Raw genomic sequence first — 25,163 nt, 5'->3', positions numbered from 1 at the left:
GTTGACAGCAAATTGGACACTTGAATATCATAAAGAGATTATTTTTTCTAATTTGTGTTAAATGGGTATTTAAGGGGAAATTTTCAGATTCGTTAGCGCAGTTTAGCATATGTTTCATATATTTACGAAATATTATCTAGATTAATTGATCGTTACCAAATGATTTACCAAATGATAATGAAAATTATGCGATTTAAGTCCAGTTTATTTTTTTTAAAGTATTTAATATGAGGGCTTGGCTCTGTTCTGCATGGAAATCCTTGTGTGTTGATTTTTTTTTTTAAAAATATGGAAAATATATATATAATTATGTACTCTTAAGATAATTATACTGAAGAGTCAATTAGAATTTTATTGTTCAAACCACTAAGACATAATGAAGTCTGCGCTATATTACCCATCTGAATGAGCAAGAGGAGCTAATCATATTCATTATATTAATATGCAGTAATGTTACACTTTCCTAAATCATAAAAAAATGTTTAATGTCCTTTTTTCGACATTGAATGCCTAAAGTCACAATAACACGTGTTGACATATCGGACCAGCGATCTATTGGGTCCATGTACGAGATTGAATCAGTTGTCAACGATGTCGCTACAACCTGCTACAGTTACAAGTTTATGGTTACTTGCGTTGGTCATTCGGCCATAAATGTAGCTTCGACAAGTTTGATGGTGATAACGCGTTATTAGAAAGTCCATTTCTTGTTATGTAAGTTATATTGCAGTATTCAGAGTGCCATGATAGGCGTATGTAATTTGGTTGAAGCAGTTCTTCATTTTCATTAAATCACCAACATGATAACATAATACAATGCAATTTATTGTCTCCAGGCCACTATCTGGCATTTAAAGGGACTAGACGCCAGATACAAGGCTGCAAGAAAAATAAATTGTCAAAAACTATATCCACGTGTATAACGCAGTGAATCTAACGTACTGTCACATGCCCGTAGCTGCCTATACGCGAGTACGCGGCTGAATCCACATGATTCTGGCAAAAAAAAACCAGCCAAAATTGCAGTATGAGTACTTGACTATATGATCCTAAAACTGTCAATTTTCCAGTACGCAATAAAACACCCCAAAACGCCTAGAATGCACCAGATTGCACCATGGTATTCAAAAATTTCCGAGAGGCTTGCCCCCTGACCCCTCTAGCACAATTATGAATCCACATATATAGAGGGCTAGCTACGCCCCTGACTGATATATCACATCGCTTACAATGCATGCATCTTCCCCAGTTTTAGCGTATTTTTCAAGTTCGAAATTTACTTGGTTTGTCTATCACGTAAATCCCAGTAATTTTAAAAATAGCGTTGGTATATGTATATGTACTAATCACGTGACTTCATGCTATATATCCACACTATAAACTGGGAAACTATTAAACGCTATTTTTAAACGGGAAAACTCAGCCCAAACAGCGATGAAATAATATTTTAATCATGTAAAATGATAAATTATCAGCCTCATACTAGTTCGTTTTGATAAATCTAGGTTTGCTTTAGGGAGGTACTGTTTTTATCCATTCTGGGACCATTTCGTGTCTAGTCCCTTTAAGATTTAGGAGGTAGAATGAATACTGTGGCTTGGACTAGGCCAGCAAATACAAGGGCTACACATATTTAAGAACAAACTTATAGATATCACGTGTGAGCGATAATGGGCACTGGTGGTGCGAGCTTTATTGTTTGGTTTCTTCAAATTAATAAATGACACTGCCATATATAGAAGTAATATTCGAAATAACGATCAATTAGATGTCTTCCAAAATAAGAGACATCCAATCAAACTTCCCGATACTTACGCAATGCAAATATTTATCTTAAGATGTTAATTATGATAGCTGACAACATCAGCAAGTTGATACATTGTGTTTGTCTTGGCGACTTTAAATGACAGGCATTGTGTTGTGACTACATTCTATAGGAAGTATATGGTATGGCCCAGACCCAGTACCGGTTAATACAATAACTTATATTAAGTGTAGACGGTGTCGTGCTTTTTTGCCAATTTATAACATTAATTAAAGTCTATTTCTAGTGCAGGCATTAATGTTATCTATACTAAGTATGCTTCCTCATCTTTCCACCATCCCATCATAATAACTTATGTTTTCTCGTTATTCTGGGATTTAATTGGAGGGAGAGTAAAAACAGGATTGAGAGGCAAAAAATGCTCAGGCATTTATAAACAGATATCGGGCAAGACGTATATTCTAATTTCTTTGACTAAGCAGACGAGATCGGACAATTATTTAAGACGACAATGTACTTTCTTTGCCTGGCAGAAATTAAGCTGTCTTTATTGTCAGTTCCTAGGTGACCGTATTTTATATTTTTGTTTTAATAATTTTAGTTGGCTTCCGCGGATGATAATGGCTTGACCTCGGGTTGTGCCATCACCACTCGTGACATACGTTAGAAATGAACAATTCACGGAGAACAACTTTCCGGGGTTAAAACTAGTGCTGGGAACTCGTGACGAACCTTAGTGTAACTCTCTATTTTCGAGCGCACGTAACAGAGTTTTAATTCTTAAAAAATCACAAAGGGCACAATTCAGAACATACATATTCGTTTACAAATAAAACCTGTGACTAATTGCAAAACAATTATACTTCCATATAAGACATAATAACAACTGTATGTTTTTATGGTTATATATAATGACACACACACACACACGCACGCACGCACGCACGCACACACACACACACACACACGCATTCACACTCACTCACTAAAATTCTTGTACGCATACACTCACATTGCCATATTCTGTTAATCTCCCAAGTTTGGTGTCCCCAAATGGATTTTCTAAGTTCCATGTTAGTACTGTTGTAAGTAAAATAAACCGGATTAATAGAATTTGCTTAGTTCGTTATTTAAGAATGGCGCATTCACTGTGATTTTTATTTAAAATCGAGGTCTAAAATTTGCCATATTCTCTCATGGGTGTCATTTTTTATCGAACAAGGGAGTAATTGGTATCTTCTTGAACATTGTTCGCTAATATGTAACGTCGTCCAAAGCGATGTTTCTGCTGTTCCGTATTTTTAGTGGACGTTTTGTCTATTAAAATAAAGTCAGTGTGAAAGAGACGCATCATATCAACAGCGTTGTGTTGACAGAGATTAGCATAGAAACACAATGTAAACATAACATTTTGGATGTATTTATATACTTTTGACCGATTTTACTAAGAAAGTGTAAGTTTATGGACATTTGAACGTTTTTATATGCGTAGGATAACGATACATTTTGATGCGCATATTTCAGTTAACTGATAAGTTTGATACTTGCGTTTCACTTTGCAGGCCGCTACATTAGTCCAAATAATTGTACGTTGAAACATTTTTTTTACGATTTTTGATATGGCAAAACCTTCACGTAAAAATTGTTGTGTACTAAAAGTGGGTAGCTATTCCGATTGGGATTCCGGTTAAAGCATATTGCGTCTACAGGGCTCGACGTTAACTTTTAAATCCACTGGTCCATTCGGACTAGTAGATATATTTTCTACTGGTCCTGACCTAATATCCACTGGTCCTGACCAAATTGATACTTTTTGATGATATGATTTTAATTCTTTGCCTGTGAAGGTTTATAATATATACACACATGATGAAAATAATAGTGAGCTTTTAATTTTAATATAAAACTTTAACTGGTTAACATTACAACAATGAAACAATAGTATGAGGATTGACTAGAATATACGTTGGATTATCAGGCAGCAATAAAAGATATATAGTACATATCTGACTTGAATGTACATTAAAATTTGTCAATCACATTAGCAAATGGCTTTAATTTACTATGCATACGATAAATACTTAAAAACCAAATTCAATGCTATAAATATGGACGAAATGATTTGCTAAAATAAGTTATTGGAATTTTACAATAAAGATTGACCTAATTCCGATGATTTCACAGCTATCGTAAACTGTTCTGTGCTGTTTACTTCCGGTCGCAGATGTAACGCATGCGCAAGGGAATGTAAATAAAAACAACGAACGCTGCTTGCACTGCATTTATTTGTTGGATTATACATATTGTCAGATTTAGTCAGGGATCGTGCTTAACATTTCTGATTAAATTATTTCTTCTTGGAAATTTCACTGGTCCAGTCGGACTAGCCAGAACTGGTTTCTACTGGTCCGGACCATGAATCTGGTGGTCCCGGACCATCGGACCACCGTTAATGTCGAGCCCTGGTCTATAAAATATCATAACAACAAGAAATATTAACAGATTATGTTATTTTATATTCGTTCCGTTCACAAAAAATAAATATCCAATGAATAATTATGAGTTTGACAGGTTTTCTTCATTTCATTCTATCAAAACATAACGATATATACATGAAGGGCACCTGCAAGGCTTCAGGGCACAATTTTAAAACAATCGGAACATTTCGGCCATGGCTGAGTTGTAAAGATTGTATTTACAAGGTCTATCTCGAAGCTTGTCAGAGGTGGCCGAGTTAATATGAATGGGTCAAGTTGTTCCGCTTGGCATAATTGTTGTCTGTGTCAGTCAACTTTTGTTTTATTGGAAAGGTAAATGATGTGTTATAATGCATTAAATGCTTGTTTTTTGCAAAATAACTTTTCACTTACATGGTAAAATATGAATATAAACCTTTATGATCAATTTCAACCATAAAATATTTCACTTAAAACAATTTCAATATTTTTCAAACACCCCCGTTTTTTGCACAAACCCGTTTAGACGTTAGGGATTGGAAGAATCCCGTATAACACGTCAATTATTTTAGACTAGCCGTTATCTATTATTTTAGACTAGCCGCTACATTTACTTTAAAATATGTGTGTAATAAATTAATTTTTAATTTGACAGAAAATCACTGCTAAAGTCTAAAACTCATTCTTCTGTATTGTGCACATTTTCATTACAATCTTATTCATCATTATTTCTGTTGACCTTTTAATTAAACCCAAATCAAAGCAAAAAACAAAGCTGAATGATTGTATGCAGACGAAGCACAAAAACAACAGTAAACCTATCATATGTTGTTCGATATTGTTTACGTGTTTATAATCAACTTTAAATGATTTCATTTCTTTCAAACAAAAAAAGGAAAGACAATATTGTATCCACGATACAAGCAACATATCTGAAATTAAAATGTATGAGAACTTTCAATAACAAACTTAAAATTCCTCTTGCACACATACCAGCTTTCAGGATAGAAGTATAAGCATAGACAGGTTTTAAGCATGAATGTAAAAAAGTTTTAAATAGTGTAATTTGTTTAGATATTTTCGTATTCGCTTATAAATTTTGAAACATATTTCAATTTGTAAAGATTGATGGTGGTATATCGAATTATGGCTTTGTTGTTGCCTATGATCTCGATGTGCTATTGACTTCATTCTTGAGATGAGTAACATACAAGGCAGCAAGGCCAGATGCAATTAACATATAGTTGGTGAGGTTTTTTAACAGACTATAAACTGATTAGCAAATTAATAGTTCTGAATTCATAAATCATATTGTTACAGGCACACATCTTACATGTAGTCCACCTAAATGGCCGTCAACGAGTCTTTTGACGATTTTTTACTATGACAGACTCGAGACACGGATACACATGAAATGTCAAAATAATAAAAAAAGTATCCCTGATCGCTCATTATTGTAGCTAATCTTACATGTAATTATCAATGTATGCTATTGCATCTTATGATTTCATTTTTATTTTTCAGTTCACTATGAGTAAAAGTGAAGATCTGGCCCTGCAGGGGTCAGATGCCATTCACATTGCAACGGTGCTTGAGGACTGCGTTGATCAGCTGTCTGTTCTGGGAAAGATCATACCAGCCTCATATGATGGCAGGCCAGAGGCTTACAGTGTAAGATTTTTAACCTAATATTCACATACATCTACAGAGTAATGAAATTTGATTCATTTGTTTGAATTTTACTATATGTATGATGACTACTACATGTATAATCAAATTAAGGTAAACGTTTGACAACTTCCTAAAAAGAAGATTTGTTATTAAGTTTTTGAAACATTTTTCCTATAAAGTTTATTTTACTAATGTGACTTTATGATACTCTTCATCACTTTGTGTTACCGATTCATAAACAATTTTTAAATAAATCAATTTTACAGCTGGTTCATTCGCAAATGAATGAACTTTTGGACAGCCAAAGGGATTTAGAGACAAGATACCAGTCCATTCTTTCCAAGAAGATTGACATGAAACAAAGCACGAGAAACACGGGTAAGCTGACTGATATGGAGCGAGAAGTTATGGAACTTGGAGGAGACTTGAAGAACAGCACACACATTTTCACACGAAGTGTTCGTCAGAATCCACTTACTGGTGATAACATGTCCAAAATACAGGATGACAGGTATATTTTTACTAGTATACAGTGTTACAAACATTTCAGTCATTCCTGAAGTTTGAACCATTTTTTTTCCATAAGTTTTATGGGTTTTTTTAAAAATCGCACAACATTAGATTAAGGAAATTGTCTATACTGATAGGTCTGACAGCATTCAACACATGCATTTTCAGAATATAAAATCTTGTGTTGAGTTAACCAAAACCAGAGTAAGGTTTTATTTACCCTTCGTGTATTTTCGTCAAAATTAATATATCCACTGAGAAAATGGTTATTAGAAAAGTATATGTAATAATTTAAACTTTCTCTGTCACCTTGTGTGTTTTTCTATTAGTAAAGCTTCAATAGTCCTTGTTACCTCTCATAACTCTTTGCTGCTCATACTGATAGTCTTTTGCTATTCTTTATCAACATATTTCTGTGTTTCATCTTTTAGATTATTCCTTGAGGGTGTTATGACTGAAACACTCTCAGAGCTAATCCAGAACTGCACATTCAAGGTCCTGGCAGATGCTGTCAACACACAGAAAACAAGAAAAGCTCAACTGCAGGAGACTATTCTCAAGTAGGTTCCATGTTCATTTAGAGTTAACTATATGTAGTATGACCATCTTATTAACATGCATACAACAAAATATTGTGAGATCAAGGATGTTAGTAAAACATTGCATTTTAGTCACTAACTAAATTGAGTTTGTTTGAAAATTCTAACTTGTTGTCTCTTTTTTTGGAAATAAATTATATAACTATGAAATTTACCCACTAAAAAATGATCATACAATAAGATCACTAATAAATGGTTGCCTTTTGCCATAATGGACTGTTTGCGTTTGAAATGAGAAGGCTGATAACTACTTGAGGCAATCAGTGGCATAAAAGGTAAAATGTAATAATGTATTTTTTAAGGGTTACCTGAGCATATTCAGTTATCAATTTTGTCTATTACCTGAAAAGTGTGTTTTGACTGCATTGTACTTTGTAGGGAGGAGAACGGAAGGAAGCGTGTGAAGCAGCTGCAGAGACAGCTACAGGATATTAAAAAGAAAAGGAGAAAGAGATTCAAGAGAGGAATGAAATGATAGCCCATCTTAAGGTACAATATAGGAGACAATTAATGTTAACCATAGAAGGAGAGATGTTGACCAGGCCCCAATTTCTCGAAACTTCTTAAGCTTAACAGGCTTAAGTCGCTTATTTCAATTAGCCAAAATACATACTGAAAATGGATTTTAATAAATGAAAAATGGTTGATTCTGATAATCATACAGATTATTCCTACATAATTTCTAAAAAATCTTGAAGAATTAAATATAACACATTTAATAGAACAACAAAAATAGTGAGATTAGCTTAATCCTGTTATAAGGGACTTAAGAAGTTTCGAGAAATTGGGGCAAGGATATTAACTTTCAGCTATCTGCTCAATCCTTACGATGAAACATGTATAATGTGTGTTTCCATGTATTTTTTTACCGTAAACCAACCATAATTTCAACACATATAAGGGCTTAGTGGCTGGACCATGGGTGAGAGGATCTAATGCTACAAATATGTATCTGCCTCTCACTAAAAAGGTCAATAGTTCAGGCCCTGCAGGAGTAACATTCTCTTGACTTCTAAAAGACACATAAGCATCATGGTAGGACACGGACTTGGTAGTGCTTTATCTCAGCTTATATATGTACAGCTGTGACATAATAAGCTTATATAAAGCAATAAACAAGTAAATGATATTGTTCATAAAATTATATATCGCCTTAACACCTTTATCAGTATTAAAAATAAAATAAAGAAAAAAAAGAAACAATGGCAAAGCAAATGATGTTGATTGAAACAGAAATATTATATAGACACATACATATGAATTTAAATGTATAATGGATCACTACCAATACAATCTAATATCAAGGAAGTTGATTTCTGAAGGAAGAGATTTTTACATAGTTTCTTTTTGACATCATACAAAAATATAATCTGTGGTTACCTATCATTAAAACTCTGCTGTCTACTTTAGGACCAGCTACAGGAGATGAAGGCTAAGACCAACATGGAGGGCAAGTACATCAAGAAATGTGCCGAGGTCAGCGTTGCACAGACTCAGAAGAAGTGTGCCCTCTCTGAGAAAGAAATGAAAGAACAGATTGAGGTATTACATTCAATACTTGATGACATATGTTATCAAACATTTCATATAAAATAAGACTACTGGTATATTTCTTTGGGGCTTCTATTTGTCCATTTATGGTGTGCATACATGCATGCATAAACATGCAAGGCAAAATTGTCTTTACTCAGTTCCCCACCCTCTAGTCAACAGTAAAATAACAAAGTTGGCAGTTTCCTGTTACCTGTTACTGAATGGGAAAATTCAAACAGCAAAAAGCAGAGTGTCAATTTTAAGAACTGAGTAGAGTTTTACCACTCAATGTTTTAAGAGTATCTGACAGTCTTATTTTTTTCTGTATATAAGTTATTCCAAAAATGATGATGTTTTTTGCAGAGTTTACGGCAAGAGACAGATGAAGAGGTCCGCTGTAATTCAGAGATAGAACAGTTTTTAAGAACACATCAACAAGAGCTTGAAAGAAAGGTGAGACTGAATCCATTGTATGTGAATTTATCTATGGTTTTGTGAACCTCAAATCTGAAAGCTACACATAGTTTTAGGTATTCAGAAAGTCATGTAATATGCAAATTTTGTAATGACATTGTTCATGCGAAATTGAGATTATTCTTTTGGTTTTTATTTATTTTGTTATTGCATTTTTTTATCATTCTAAAAATGTCAAAAGGATAGAAAAAAGAGAAGCCATTGGGATATACATCAAAAATAATAAGTTTACATCAGAGGCTTCAAACTTGATATGCACATTGATCATGGTTAGTTGACCACTATTGATTTTGGGGTCAATAGGTCAAAGTCATGGTAACGTTTGGTAGGAAAATGATTTTTGTTCCCAAACGATAGAATTCTAGTTTTTCCTAATAGTCTCTCCAAGCAGTGAGCAACATATTTATGTATGCTATGTTTCATGGCATACCAATGATAAAACATACTGATCATTGCTTGCTTGCAAGATAAGACAGCAACCCAATTTAACCAGGCATGCAGGACCAAATGTGGAAAATATATGCAACCCGCCAACAAACATTTCAGACAGACACTCTAACAAATTTTCATGAAGAACGGGTAGAAAAAGAATCTATAAACGTAGTTTTTAGGATCCTATAAGAGCTTACATGTGAACATACATTTCCAATGTAAGACATGTGATACCCCAAACTAACCTTACCTCTGCGTTTAAAGGTGGATTTCTGGATGGAGAAATACGAGAAGGATGTGGAGGCCAAACAACACGAGCTGGAGGTTCTCAAAGCCTCTAAGGCCAAGGATTTGGAGAAACTCCAGGAACTCACTAAACTTGTATGTTGTGACCTTTGTTTCATTAATGGATTATATTGTTTTAGGCAAATGTTTATCAAGCTACTTAGTATTAATCTGTACATTGAAATTATTTAGTGAAATTGCCCAATTTTTTACAAAGAATAAAGTGAATTTATTAATATAAATAAAAAATTTTTTAAGATAAATTCAAAATTCAAACTTATTCATATTTTTGATGAAAAGAAAAATGAGTCCAACATAAAACTGTGTAATTACAATATAATTCATGTACTGTTTCCTCTCATACCCTTACAGTACAGGGAGTATGAACAGGTGGTGGTTGAGGACCGTATCGAGAAAGAAAAGGCTCGCCGCAAACAGGAGCAAGAGGCTATTGAGCTCAAGGCTTCCATCAAGGTAAATACATGCTTACTTTCAGATATTGCCCAGCCATGCACAGGATTTTCAAAATAAGTGAGATCTAGGAAATAAGTGTAAGATCTGCCAGAAATTGCATCTATGATCATTTAAAATAATGGTTCAGCTATCCCTCCAGACAGTCAGTCTAAAATTCAGAGCGAAACATTGACTAGACATGAATAAAGTGGAACCAGTACATCCTAGTATAAATTGACCATGCTTTTTGATACATGTTAACTAATACGGTCAAGAATTTGATAAAGGCTGATGATGATGTAGTGGTCTAGAGATCCTACTCTCGCCCAAGAGGTCGTGGAAAGTTCTCTTGGCATCTTAAAACGTGCATCAGTACTGGTTTCCACCCAACCATTCAAGAGTGATGCATATAAACTTACAGCTGTCTTTACAGTCAAGCTAGGATTTGAATATGAAAAGAACTAAAAATAAAAAGGTGGATCCGTGGTCTAGAGGTAACACACTTGACTGTTCTATCCAGGAGTCGCAGGCTTGATTCCCAGCCTCTCCGATAAAAAATACTATTTGTCTTTAGGGAGGGAGGTTAACAGTGACAGTGCTATACACTGGTGCTCGTTACAGAACCAGGGTAGCTCTAATCAGGGTTACATTCTGTCTGTGCCTCTGCTCCAAAAACCTAAAATGAAACAATCTTACCGGAACACTCGCCGAATGAGCAAGGCCTGAGTGCGAATATAAATAAACGTACACACACATAAACAAAACCATTGTTCTTTCTCTTCCAGGTGCAGTCATGGTGGCGTGGTGTCATGGTACGGAAGGGCTATGGCCCATATGCCAAGAAGAAAAAGGGGAAAAAAGGAAAGAAAGGGAAAGGGAAGAAAAAGAAGAAGTAAAATGGGACAACTTGTGGCGGACTTCTTTCTTAATATTTTGCAGTATTTTTCTCCTTTCTATACATTCAGTGGAAACAGCTGTTTTGCAAAGACTGAAAATAATAATATTATGTTTTAAATAAAAATAAAATCTGCCAATGTCAAGTAAAGTTCTTTCATGTTTTTGCAAATTTTATTCTTTAAATTGCTGATGAAGAAATCAATCTTGCGGGGTTTTTTTAAAAGAAAGAGTATGTTTTACAAAGGTTAAACTATTTCAATTTCTAATTGACTTTATTGTGTCTTACAAATGTACATGTATACATGTCTTAAATTAAATAGAATGACAAGTTGATACAAGTTATTCATCCTTTGTTCAATTAATCATGTATTTGAATAACTGGTATAGAAAAGTAGTATTACTGGCGTAAATACTGGTAAATTTCTGCCATGAATATTTCATATTTACCTAATATTTTTATTGTCACTGTGATATTAAATTGTTAAACTTATTTGTGTTTAAACATGACACAAAATGCATTTTAGTGAAATAAAACAAAAGAACTCAATGAAAGAGTGTATTATCTGATTCTCCAATGGAAGACTATGTTACAGCTGGAACTCCTGTGTTGCAGCACCTGCTTTTTTTAACCTAAAACTCCACAAATGAGATGTGGCGCCTTTTAGCCTGCTCTTTTTCTTCCATTTCTATATTTGGTACCAATCATTTTATATCACCATTGCAGCTTACTGCAAAAATACCTCAAGCAGACACTGATGCTAGTTTGTTAATAAAACCAAGGAAATAACTTGACCACTGATACAAGAGCGGTCACAGACAGCGATATACCCCACCTCATGGGGACATTTTTTGTAACGAAAGCCAATCAATGGTAAGGGTAGTTTCTCAGGAACATAAGAAATGCGTAAAATTAAGAATGGGCAATAACTCTTTCAAAAAAGGTCAAATTGCAAAAGCCTGACAATATGTGCTGTGTCACTATATAGTCATAAACTTAAGAAGGGTTGCGAAGAAAACAATTTTAAATGTAAAATAAAGAAAGGACAATAACTCTTTTAAAAATGGTCAAATCAGGAAAGCCAGACAATATTCGCTGCGTCACTATAAAGTCATCAATCTGTGAAAGTTTGGTAAAAATTGCAGGAAAAACTTAAGAAGAGTTGTGAAGAAACCAATTTTAAATGTAAAAAGAGGGCAATAACTCTTTCAAAAATGGCCGAATCGCGAAAGCCAGGCAATATGCGCTGCGTCACTATATAGTCATCAATCTGTGAAAGTTTGGTAGAAATCGCTTGAAAAACGTAAGAGGATTTGCAAATAAACCAATTTTTTAAATGTAAAATAAGCAAAGGGCAATTACTCTTTCAAAAATGGTCAAATCGCAAAAGCCAGACAATATGCGCTGCTTCACTTTATGATCATCAATCTGTGAAAGTTTGGTAGAAATCGCATGAGAAATGTAAGAGGAGATGCAAAGAAATGAATGTGAGACGGACGGACGCACACACACGCACGGAATCGCGCCTACCATTACCATATCCCCTCGCCTTTTCAAGACGGGGGATAAAAACCAAACACTTGTGTACATTAATACATCTTGTCAAGGGTAACACTACATTTTGGTCAAGTTTCATGTAAATATTTTGAGTTCCATGTTAAAATTTTGCCCGACGATAATAACACCAGGACGACAAGTATACTTTGTAAAACCCTTAAATGTAATATCTAAATAAAACTGTCATGAACATAACAAAACCATTTAGTATATGGAAGTGTTTATTTACAGAGACAAAATACAGAAGAAAAATCATACATGATGAGTCGGAAACATGTCGAATACTTGTTCTGTTGTTCAACTTTTACAAATGATAGATATTTCATTATTTTTAACACAAAAAATATTTACAAAAGTGTAAAATTATATCTTTTCATATCTTTTCAATGTTAATAGAGAACTGGCAAACTATCTAATAACGAAAACCAATACTAAACTGATCAGGTGATCTACACCTTTTAGGGAATAAAAAAATAACATTTTATTTTAACAGAAAGGGATTAGTAACATTTAACAAGAAAATCAAATAGGTTGAAATAGGTATTAATTAGAAAAAAAAACAGTCAAAAATTGGCAATATCACATACTTTTAAAACAACATTATCAAAAGCCTTTTGAATACCAAATATGCAAGGAAAATAACTTATTTGAATCTATGTTGGTTTGCTCCAAGCAATATTTAAACAAACTGCAAAATCTTTGGTATGAACCACTTTCATTTGCTATGCCTTCTGTTATATTTTTCAAACTTAAAACAGTAAATGATTTACTCTTGACACTTTGATTTATGTTTCTTTTTAATCAGACAGTAAAAATCTTCATTTAAATGACTCATAAAATACAGAAACATACAAGAAGCAACATATTGAATATATATACACTTTTCAAATAATAGGAGAACAGAAGGCATACACATCATAGTTTGAAAAAACAATACAAATGAATTTTGAAGTGACAGATGAATAGTTGTCCATGTTGTTACAATATAGGGATATATTTATCTATAATGGGGAAGATTTCAGGATTATAAAACTTATTCATTTTTCAAATCAAATTGGCACAACTAATGAGAAAAAGTGAACAGACTTCTACCAGTATCCAGTTCCATCTTAAATGTCATTTCATATATAGGACACCATTGAATGCAACAACATTACAAACCACAAACCCCTTTTCAAATTGCTTCTAAAGTCATTAATATTTATTTCATGGCACTTCCAATTGCTATTGATACAAATGTCCAATCAAAAAACAAACTACAACTGATCAAAAGTCTCAAATTAAAAGCCCTCAAAGCTGATTTCAGGACCAAACACAAACTATTGAACCCACAGGTTTGCTGTTGTATTGTTGCTTGTTTCCTAATTCTGCATGTACACACATATACCCGTCCTTTTGACTATTAACATTTTCAACACTAAACACATTCTTTGAGGGAGGGTTGCTAACAAGATTGCACTAACTTCTTTAATAGAATAAAACAGTTACTACAGTTTTAGAGGCAGCCCTTAACATGAAATAACACTGAGAGATCATAGGTTTATGTAACAGTCAGTGACATGTGTACAATAATAAAGCTTTCAAGTTTAAACTGTAAATGTTAACAAATGTTTCATATAAGTTGGGACTGTTTGCCAAAACAAGACTATTTTGACTGTAAAATACATTTCAATGGATTTTGGATTTCAAAATAACATACACTGAGGAATTTAAAAGAGATGCAGCATTTCTGTTGCGCTTAACTAAGGCAAAACACTGTTGAACTTGAATGAGACAAAATACTGGTATATGTTCATGAGAACACTTGCACCATGAATTACTGTGACACATTATTTTCATAGTTTCTTAATATCAAATACAACATGTTAGATTTCAAAAGAAATATGTGCAAAATGATCCATGACGAAAGCTAGTTTGACTTCATTTGATGCTTATAAGTTTGATTATTTCTCCAATTATAATGGTCTGCTGTAAAATAAATTTTCTAACACGCTGCAAAAGACAAAACGTGCATAACAAATAGATAAGTATTAAAGTTTCCCAAACACAACAGATGCTCATTCATCTGACAGTATGTTCATGTGACCACTATATAATAATACATCCGAGAAAACTATACTGTATGCACATACTCTATAATAATAATAATTATGAACATATCCTTGAGAAACAAGCCCTTGTGAAAAGCTGTGCAAATTTCACCCATTCAAAGGAACATTATCAAGACATAACATCAAGTCTCTATCCCTCCACAATTTCCATGGTAGGCAGTCACCATGTTTACTTGTGAATGACCTCTTTGATGAGTTGTTCCAGGTTGGAGAAACCGTAAGTCTTCATGTAGGTGAACCTTATCTCTGTAATGAAGGAAAGATTTTCATTTAATTCATCTATGCTCAATTGTATACATTTTCCAGGCAAATTTTTAAAACAAGCTGGATTTTTTATTTTGACAATTGTTATTTTGCAGAAGGATTTATATTAACAGAGGAAAGAGTTAGTGCCGCTGACCCACTCCTAGTTTTGAGCAGCGATAAAATTATCATTCACAACGGTCAGACCTTGTATAAGACAAGAGATGACCCATATTCCCACTGTTCCTAGCAAATTTTGAGCGGAGATGACCCATATTCAGACTGGTCTAACCTAATTTTGATCAGAGATGACGCATATTCCCACTGGTCTGTCCAAGTTTAGATCAGAGATGACTCATATTCCCACTGGTCTGTCCTAGTTTTTTAATAGGGCTGATCTATGACCCACTGGTCCTTTATATTACACTAAGCAATATTTTGACTGAGTTTCTTGAAGATTGGATAAACATAGTTGAAATCATGAAAGGAAACAGAAACTTTGACACAAACTTTCTTTATATCTTTGGCCTTTTGACCTAGTCTTACATGAGATGAACCAGACTCACACTGGTCGTAAATAAAAAAAAACACTAGACAAGTTGAATGAAGATCAGGTAAAATTGTGGCATTTATGGCACAAAGTAATTTTTACCTTTTTAACATATTCCATTTTGTTCATAACTTGAACAAATTAAGAAAATCAAATGCACCTGTGACCATATAAATGTGGATAAAAATAAATGTCATTTTTAAATGGGAAATATTTAATATCAAATTGTCATGAACCAAAAACTTATGATAGTTTTCCTCATGGTAATCATTATCCATGATATTTATATCTGTCCACAGATGATTGACCATAGGTGTAACAAGAGCTGTCGTAAGACAGCGCGTTCGACTTCGCCGCTTTGACTTAGAAGTGAATACAATAACAATGTAATATTACCAAGTTTGGTCAATTTATGTCAAACCTAACTAAAATTATTCAATACATAAGGTGACTTTGATGCTGCCCTCCCACCACCCGAAAAATGACGCAAGTCATTCAAATAACTTGATTTCCCATTATGAAAATGTGGTAAAGAAAAACAAATATGCCTTTCAAAAGAAATTAAAATAAAATTTAAAAAAAATAGTAATAATAAAAAAAATTCAATGACCAAATAGTATAGCCCTCCTTGTTTTCCCTTGGTAAAAAAACTGGTTAAGAATGTAAACAAGAGCTGTCACAGTATGTGACGAATGCCCCCGAATGTGACATTGACCTACGAACAAGGTCAGTACATGAAAAGTTGATCTTGCCTTTACGTGTCAAATACATATGGCAAGTTATTTTAAATTGCCTCTGAACATAAAAAAATACCACCCATACTTGACAACCTACACTGTTATGTCCTTATATTCAGAATTCCCTTGTGAATAAACACTGTATCTTTCACCTTAGAGGAAGGGACATGGGTCTTGCACAAGACACATCGTCTTCGTATGTGGAACACATGTAGCAAGTGATTTTAAAATCTGTCCATACAAGGGAAAGTTACAGCCCGAACATGACAACCTATGTCCTTATATGCAGCACTCCATTGTGAATAAACACTAAGTGTGACCTTGACCTTTGAGGTAGGGACACGGGTCTTGCACGCGACACGTCGTCTTGGTATGTGGAACACATGTGGCAAGTTATTTTAAAATCTGTCTATACATGGGAAAGTAACAGCCCGGACACGACAACCTATACTCTATGTCCTATATGCAGCACTCCATTGTGAATAAACACTAAATGTGACCTTGACCTTAGAGGTAGGGACACGGGTCTTGCACGCGACACGTCATCTTGGTATGTGGAACACATGTGGCAAGTTATTTTAAAATCTGTCCATACAAAGGAAAGTTACAGCCTGGACACGACAACCTATACTCTATGTCCTTATTTGCAGCACTCCATTGTGAATAAACACTAAGTGTGACCTTGACCTTTGAGGTAGGAACACGGGTCTTGCACGCGACACGTCGTCTTGGTATGTGGAACACATGTGGCAAGTTATTTTAAAATCTGTCCATACAAGGGAAAGTTACAGCCCGGACACGACAACCTATACTCTATGTCCTTATATGCAGCACTCCATTGTGAATAAACACTAAGTGTGACCTTGACTTTAGAGGTAGGGACACGGGTCTTGCACGCGACACGTCGTCTTGGTATGTGGAACACATGTGGCAAGATATTTTAAAATCTGTCCATACAAGAGAAAGTTACAGCCCGGACACGACAACCTATACTCTGTCCTTATATGCAGCACTCCATTGTGAATAAACACTAAGTGTGACCTTGACCTTAGAGGTAGGGACACGGGTCTTGCACGCGACACGTCATCTTGGTATGTGGAACACATGTGGCAAGTTATTTTAAAATCTGTCCATACAAGGGAAAGTTACAGCCTGGACACGACAACCTATACTCTATGTCCTTATATGCAGCACTGCATTGTGAATAAACACTAAGTGTGACCTTGACCTTTAAGGTAGGGACACGGGTCTTGCACGCGACACATCGTCTTGGTATGTGGAACACATGTGGCAAGTTATTTTAAATATGTCCATACAAGGGAAAGTTACAGCCCGGACACGACAACCTATACTCTATGTCCTTATATGCAGCACTCCATTGTGAATAAACACTAAGTGTGACCTTGACCTTTGAGGTAGGGACATGGGTCTTGCACGCGACACGTCGTCTTGGTATGTGGTACACATGTGGCAAGTTATTTTAAAATCTGTCCATACAAGAGAAAGTTACAGCCCGGACACGACAACCTATACTCTATGTCCATATATGCAGCACTCCATTGTGAATAAACACTAAGTGTGACCTTGACCTTTGAGGTAGGGACACGAGTCTTGCACGCCACACGTCGTCTTGGTATGTGGAACACATGTGGCAAGTTATTTTAAAATCTGTCCATACAAGGGAAAGTTACAGAGCCGGCCGGACGGACGGTGCGATTTTAATATGCCCACCTTCGGGGGCATAAAAAGTGCCTGTCAAAAGAAATTAATTTTTTTTTAATATATATTCAAGAGACATAATTTGTATTTAGGGTTAAAATGGAGTTATGTTTCTTGTTGTAAGATGGTCGTAAATAATTTTGAATTTTATTAAGTGCATTGAATGAAAGGTATTGAAGTTTTTTTTATTAAAATCCCAACTTGCCCTTAACTTTTACTTGCCTAAAACTTAACCTAAGTCAATCAGGGGCCATAACTTGTATTAAGGAGAATATGGAGTTATGTAACCTCATTGTGTGATGGTCCTGAACAACTGTGTGAAGTATTAAGTCAATTGAACAAAGGGTATAGAAGTTATTTATAAATATCCCAACCTGCCCTAAAACTTTAACCTGAGTTTCATAGTCAATCAGGGGCCATAATCTGTGTAAAGAATAATATGGAGTTATCTAACCTCATCATGTGATGGCTCTGAACAACTGTGTGAAGTATTTACTCAATTGAATGAAAGGTATTGGAGTTTTAAGTGAAAATCCCAACTTGCCCTAAAACTTTAACCTGCCCTAAAACTTTAACCGGACGCCGACGCCGACACTGGGAGTAGTATAGCCCACCTATTCTTTGAATAGTCGAGCTAAAAATTGTGGGTCACCAACCGAGAACTGGATTTGGGTCCTTCTTCTGCAGCATGTAGGTGTCGAGTCCGAGACACTCAGCTGAGATAGCATTGCCAGCAAACTGTAGGTCAGTCAACATTGGTCGCATCACCTCGTAGTCACGTCGCACAACGTCAACTTTTGGCATGTAGTAGCCAGACTGCAAAAGTGTGAAATATTTTAACATTTACATGCAGGATAACCCAGGCTTTCTCAATACAAGACATAATACTCCCCAACATGTTCACTTCAATATACAGGAAACTAATTAAATTATAAAGTTAAAAGCTGGATATTATCACATAGGCTAATTGCATGTCTTACAAATGTGATGAGTTTACAAATTGCCAATAAAAGTTGTTTTTCTTGTAGCTTAGTCTTTCACATTTCTGAGTGTAAAATGTATTAATTTGGTCAATTATTCTAGGAATTATATGAGGTTGTTTATTTTTATATATTTTATATTATATATATATAATGATATTTTTTCAAGTAAAATGTCATATAATTATTTATTAAACAATATCAAAGACTGAAGGTCCATATTCTTGTGCCCAAGCTATGCAAAGATCACCATTTGAAAATACTGTAAACATTTTTTTAAAAAGTGGGGAAAAAATGATTTGCTTTACGACATTAAGTGACTTATCTATAGAATACTCTTTAAAGAATTAACCAATTCTGCTCACAGCATATCTTTGCACGAGCTCAGAGAAGGACCTGGGTGGCTTCATATGTTCCCGATCGAGAGGCATGATGAAACACTCCTGATCGTCCTGGTCCACAATCACTGTGTAGTTCTGTAATATTTACACATACACATAAATATATGATAAGGGCAAGATAAGAAACAATATGAGTTCCACATCCATTCCTGAGTCATAAAATACCCATTGTGTTCTCCTGAGAACCCATCTTTCTTACAATAAAAATAAATATGTGTATCAACACAACTTCTTTTTCACTGTGCACAAAATGTATGTTTTTCTCAGTTATTTAGTAAGAATGAATATCTATAACAAGAGGGCCATAATGAAAGTTTTGAACCTTTATTTTTTGGAATGAATGAGTTTATTGGTTAATGGCCATGTAACTAGGGATGAAACTATGATTGAGTATTGCTAAATAAAATATTGTAGTGGTTGAGGAGCACAATAACCGGCAACTATTTCTTGAACAATGTAGGCACCATTCAAGTGACATCCAAATGAAGTTCCATCTAAATTGACCATGTGGTTTAGGAGTTGATGTGGTTGAAGCAATAGTTGAAGGACGACTGACAGCAGGCGATGGGAAAGATACCCTGACTACTTCAAGTGAGCTAAAAATGCAAGCCAATGCAAGGGATGCATTCTTGATAACTGTTATGAACAGATTTAAAAATGAATTACACAGTTATATTAGTCTCTAACTCATTTGTAGTAAGAAACAGTTCATAATCAGATAATCACATAGGGCTAGAAACAATTAAATAATTTCAGGAAATATACAAATTAAACCATCGGAAAGGTACCTTGTAATCATGTCAGAGCCGATTGACATGACAGTCAGAGAGACTTTATAACATTGTAGCACCAACAAGCACAATCAGTCAAATGTTGGTAAAATTATATCAGTTTACATAATAAAATCTGGATCTCATTGTAGGAAACAATCTCAAGATACATACCAGAATGTACATTTCAGCATATCATATTTATAAGCACATTTCAATGGATGCAGGAAGTACTTCAAATGCCACTTATTTCAAACGTGATACACAAAGCATTTTAAAATAAAGCATTTACTTCCCAGATAAAATTGTACTTAGAATTTCAAATGTTTCTGAATCTGAAGTACACACTCTGATATTTAAACCAATAAAGAAAGTAAACAACAAGAACTGTTTAGATAAACAATCCTTTTTATTAGTAATACCAGTACTGTGAATTTACCAGTAGACATACATGTGACTTCATGGTATCTTATTAATATCTGATGTTTGTATTTTATAAAGCATTGTTTCACACATATACATGTCTTTCTTGTTATAATCGGCTTGTGATAAAAATGTGTACATGTGTCTGTTCTTTCCTTAAAATAGCATTGTTTCTTATCAAATATTTCTTTGTCTCATGATGTGAGTTCTTTTAAATAAACTTGAAACTTGACAGTTATTCGTGGGCTCAGGCCAAGACAGACCTAACTGCTACTACTTTTTTATGACTTAAGTCCATGTTGCATTGAACCCTTAAGTTAAAGTGATGTACATGTACTGCAAGTGGCAATTAGTGACTTGAACTTGATACTTTACTGCCATTACAAATGTACAAATAATTTAATGGGAACCTTTCTACTGTATTATCTGTAAACCAGATTTAGTGATATAATTCTATTTTGGCCAATATGGTGGCAGAACTTTGCCATTTTACCATGGTAAAATGGCAATCAGCCTTTATTGATTTTAACTAGTTATGTCTACATCGGTTGATTAAAACAGCAGTTGTTAGATCAGGAGACAAACTATACTGTCAAAAATAAAGGCAAATTAACAAACACTTACTAACACAGGCTTAAAGACTTAATTTAAAGAAAAAAAGAAGTACAGATTAGGTGTGAATAAATAACTGGCCTAATAATTATTCATATCACAACCAAACTGTCACATAAATTAAAAAAGCCATTGTAAATGTTATTTAACAGTAAGCCAACTTACAATGGCAAACAATATGGTTCAAACTAGAATCTTAAAACAGGTACATTGAATTAAAATTTATGCAGGTCACAAATACTCACATTGAAGAAGTCATGCATGACCAGAGATCGCCGACACTCATCAAACTGTGGCACCTCGATCCTTTCCACCTCTGTATCCAGTTCTACATCAATTTCCTCATACATGGTGTAGCTGACCATCGGAGGGGATGTGCGGGACTGCTTAGCCATGGTCGCCATGGAAACAGGACGGTCCTGAACTTCTATCGTCACTCTCTGTTTGTGGTGCTGAGAATAGAAAAAATATTTTGCTTTTTTATTATCTGATTCATAGCAGATTTTTATAGATGTACAAAATTGTCAGGAAACTTGAGTACAGGTTTAAATAAGTTAAGGATGCCAAGTATGATTCTTATTGTTTGTATTATATTTTATTGTTGTGTAGATCACAGCTGTTAAGCTAATCATGTACTGGGTTGTATGTTGAGTCTGATGGATCTGAGTGTGCATTACTTGCTTAAACCAAAACATTGTTTGTCATGATTATCTTAAAAACAATTTCCTCAAACTCAGCAAAGGAGAAAACAACACAATTTATACATTAACAAAACAAAAAAAGTGATCCTGTTGAACAGTTATGTTTGTTGGAGAAAATCAGCTGATCATCATTTTATGCAATTCACTTTTATTCTTACCGGTACATATAAATTGATAACATCAACATGGACTTTTAAAACAATTATTAAAACCCTGGCCCTATTTTACCTTGTGAGCCATATATTTGTACAGGTAAAACCCTCCAATGACAGTAGAGGCAAGCACCAGGAGAGCGAGAATCAACAGGAAAATGTTGACCACATTTTTTGTTCGCCGGCTAGGCTGGTAGTCCACTGTCAGTGCAATGAGACCCGGTCCACCACCGCCATCTGGTGTCTAAAAAAATTGTTATCAACTGTTGGTTAACCAAAAAAAAAAAATCTATATAAAACAAACATAATGTCAACATGAACATGTGTACTTGCAGTGGTTAAAATTAACACAAGATCGCAAGCCCTGCACTGGTAAGGCCTAAAAAAAAAATTGTTTGGTTAGGGTTACATCCTTAAAAAAAATAGGTAGGGTAGGTAGGCTTTTTATTTTTTTTTTTTTATTAGGTTTTATATAAGAATATAATTTTCATCATTGGAGAATGGTGTTAAAGCTATCTTCTGTACAAGCATTTAAGGTTTAAACTTAATATTAAAATGCAATTAAAAAAAAAAACGATTTTTTTTTTTTTTTTTTTTTTTTTTAGTTTTTCATTTTTTTTTCAAACTGACTATAAAAACGGTAGGGTCGGCGCCTATTCCGTAGGTAGGGTCGGGTAACCCGAACCAAATGTATTTTTTTTAGGCCTAAAATGTCCTCCAGGCTTCCTTAAATTCCTAATATTATGTAGCATTATGACTTATTTAAAAATTTGATTCCAAGCAATAATATCAGATATTTTTGGGGGTTGTCCATCCACAATTATTATTAAATATTTTTTTTTATGATTGAACTAGGTTAAGCTTCATGCCAATTACACCTTTATAAAGCTGTGGCCATAAGGGCAATTTGAACACCTCTATGCAAGGCACATTATCTCCCCTTTGTTTTCTTTCAAGACACACTTGAAATGCTTACTGGCCAATTGTTTTTTTTCTTGTTTTTCTCTAGCCTGTTAAAAGGATGATAACGAACAGACTAATGGTAACAGACTGTAGCGTCGACTGTTACTTTTGCAACAATTAAACAATCATTTGAAGGTAACTGCAGGAATTACAACAGTAAGAAGGCCAAAAGAGAGACAGAATAATGACTGCCATCTTTGAAGTTGGGTTTTAGATATCAACAGCTCCTTGCTTGCAATAGCTTTGGGTTTTTTCCATCTTGATGGGACTTTTTAATGGCCATTGTTAAGTAAATTAAAATGTACGTTAAACCATACAATGAATAACTTCATGAATTAATGAAATTACCAAGTCCAAGAAAGTACTTATTTACACATCATGATTGTAGTCTAAATTATGCAGGAAACTAACCCGGATAGTCATTCTTGCCACCCTTCTTGGATCAATGCAATGTTTGTTCAAGTGACATAGCAGGTATTGATAAATTACCAATGTCTTCAAGTACATAGCAGACGAGCTTATAATGCCTTGAATGTTCTAAAGTCCATCTCTTTCTCAGATGCAGACTTAGATGGATAACGGCATATTTTGGTACAGTTTAACTCTAACCCTACAGTTTAATGCTTATCTGATGAGTAAGATAATTGATGGCAATACATTGAATGATTGATGAACAATGACATTCATTAATTTAAAAAAAGAGAAACCTCTGTGATAAAATGTAGTGTTGCCAAACAAAAATCTTAGTAAGACTCTGAAACGTCTATTTTAATGTCAGATTTAGACCTGCAACGATTCACTGCAAGCTCAATTTGATTCATTTCCAATATAAAACATGTCGATTTGCTTATTTTTTATTTGATCATGTTTTACTTATTGCTGCTATTTAATATAAGATGTATATATAAAGGGTGTTTAATCCTTGCAATTATGAAGAACAAGATTAGTGTTTCATCATGTACACATTTCAATGAATAAAACTTCCTGTTTACATATTCTTATTAACGAAAAACATCACAACTTTAATACAGAAACTTTCTGTTGACAAAACTTAAATAAATAAATAAAACAAAAAACATAACATAACATCAATTATTATCCATATCGAATATGTATAATTGTGTGTTTATTGTCTGTTGGTCTGTTGAGTGTTGACTAGAAAATTCAAATATTTAACAAACATTTTTAATATATTCAAAAATCAGCAAAAAATTCCAAACACAAACAATATTAACTGATAACTATGTCCATTAGTAAGTCCAATTAAATCATCTGTCTGTCTGACTGGTAATAACAGGTATTATATACATCTGGAATTACAATGTTGTGTTTTCGTAGCATAAATGTTTTATATGCGGATCATATAGAATTTTTGAATCGTTGCACCTCCAGTCAGATTGAGAAGGTAGTCATTCTAAAATGCCGTCCAGGCTTCTTTTTTAATGATGTTAAGCCTTAAAGAAAAGAAGATTGGACGGAAATTTTATAATGTCTCACTGGTCAGGAAGTATGAATGCTACGATTCGGAACTGAACTCCACACTTAGGTAGTAAGGAGAACCTAAGTTCAAATTATTTATGAGATATAAATTTCTTCTTAAATATTTACTCAACATCGAAACGAAAGGAGGAATGCTACTCATTATCATCATCTGTAGCTGAAAATGAAAATCTGAATCTGAAAATCAACTGTCTCTTGGCAAATGATTGTCTCCCTTATCAGGAAAAGTTGACAATGTTATATAATAAAATACTCACGAGGGGAACCGTGGTCTCATCCACTTTCTTCTTCGCCAACAGCTTCCCATCCTTCGATACTTTGATGATTGTCATCTTCTAATGTCTGCAAACAAAATCAAATGAAAAATTTTCAGAGAGGTCAATGTTTTTGTTTTTCCTCTTCCGTATTTAATGACGTCGAATGTAGGACGAAGTGAACCACTTCCCAAGTGAACCAGGACTAAGTGAACCTCACAACATCTCAACTGCACAGGGAAGCCAGTCACCTGATTGGTATGGGTCCAATCCCAGCATCAATCGAAAACTTCTTAATATTTATGCATCTCTTGTATTTATGTTACTATCATAAAATAGCTACTATATTAATTGTCATGAAGCTTAAAAGTCAATTTCTATATAACAGCTAAATAAACATCTTTAACAGTGTAGCAA

At 34.2% G+C, this 25,163-nt stretch overlaps 2 protein-coding genes across 2 annotated transcripts; one reads left to right on the top strand and one right to left on the bottom strand.

Moving 5' to 3' along the window:
* Positions 1–3,105: 3,105 nt before the first annotated feature.
* LOC128220104 (dynein regulatory complex protein 9-like) lies at positions 3,106–11,621 on the top strand. Its single transcript, XM_052928368.1, is given in 11 exon segments — positions 3,106–3,219; positions 5,746–5,892; positions 6,159–6,403; positions 6,834–6,962; positions 7,380–7,432; positions 7,435–7,490; positions 8,412–8,543; positions 8,898–8,987; positions 9,705–9,821; positions 10,098–10,199; positions 10,964–11,621. Coding segments are annotated over 10 exon segments (1,176 nt in total). The 5' UTR covers positions 3,106–3,219; positions 5,746–5,751; the 3' UTR covers positions 11,075–11,621.
* Positions 11,622–12,833: 1,212 nt separating this feature from the next.
* LOC128219848 (integral membrane protein 2B-like) lies at positions 12,834–24,920 on the bottom strand. The gene is made up of 6 exons (XM_052927967.1): positions 24,750–24,920; positions 22,106–22,273; positions 21,422–21,628; positions 19,336–19,446; positions 18,647–18,806; positions 12,834–14,987 (listed from the first exon to the last, which is right to left on the bottom strand). The coding sequence occupies exons 1-6, from the start codon at positions 24,822–24,824 to the stop codon at positions 14,911–14,913; spliced, it is 798 nt and encodes a 265-aa protein (XP_052783927.1). The 5' UTR covers positions 24,825–24,920; the 3' UTR covers positions 12,834–14,910.
* Between the last annotated feature and the right edge of the window lie 243 nt (positions 24,921–25,163).

Source organism: Mya arenaria, chromosome 15 (assembly GCF_026914265.1).
Source record: "Mya arenaria isolate MELC-2E11 chromosome 15, ASM2691426v1".
NCBI classification, from domain to species: Eukaryota; Metazoa; Mollusca; class Bivalvia; order Myida; family Myidae; genus Mya; species Mya arenaria.
This window is presented reverse-complemented; position numbering and strand designations above follow the sequence as displayed.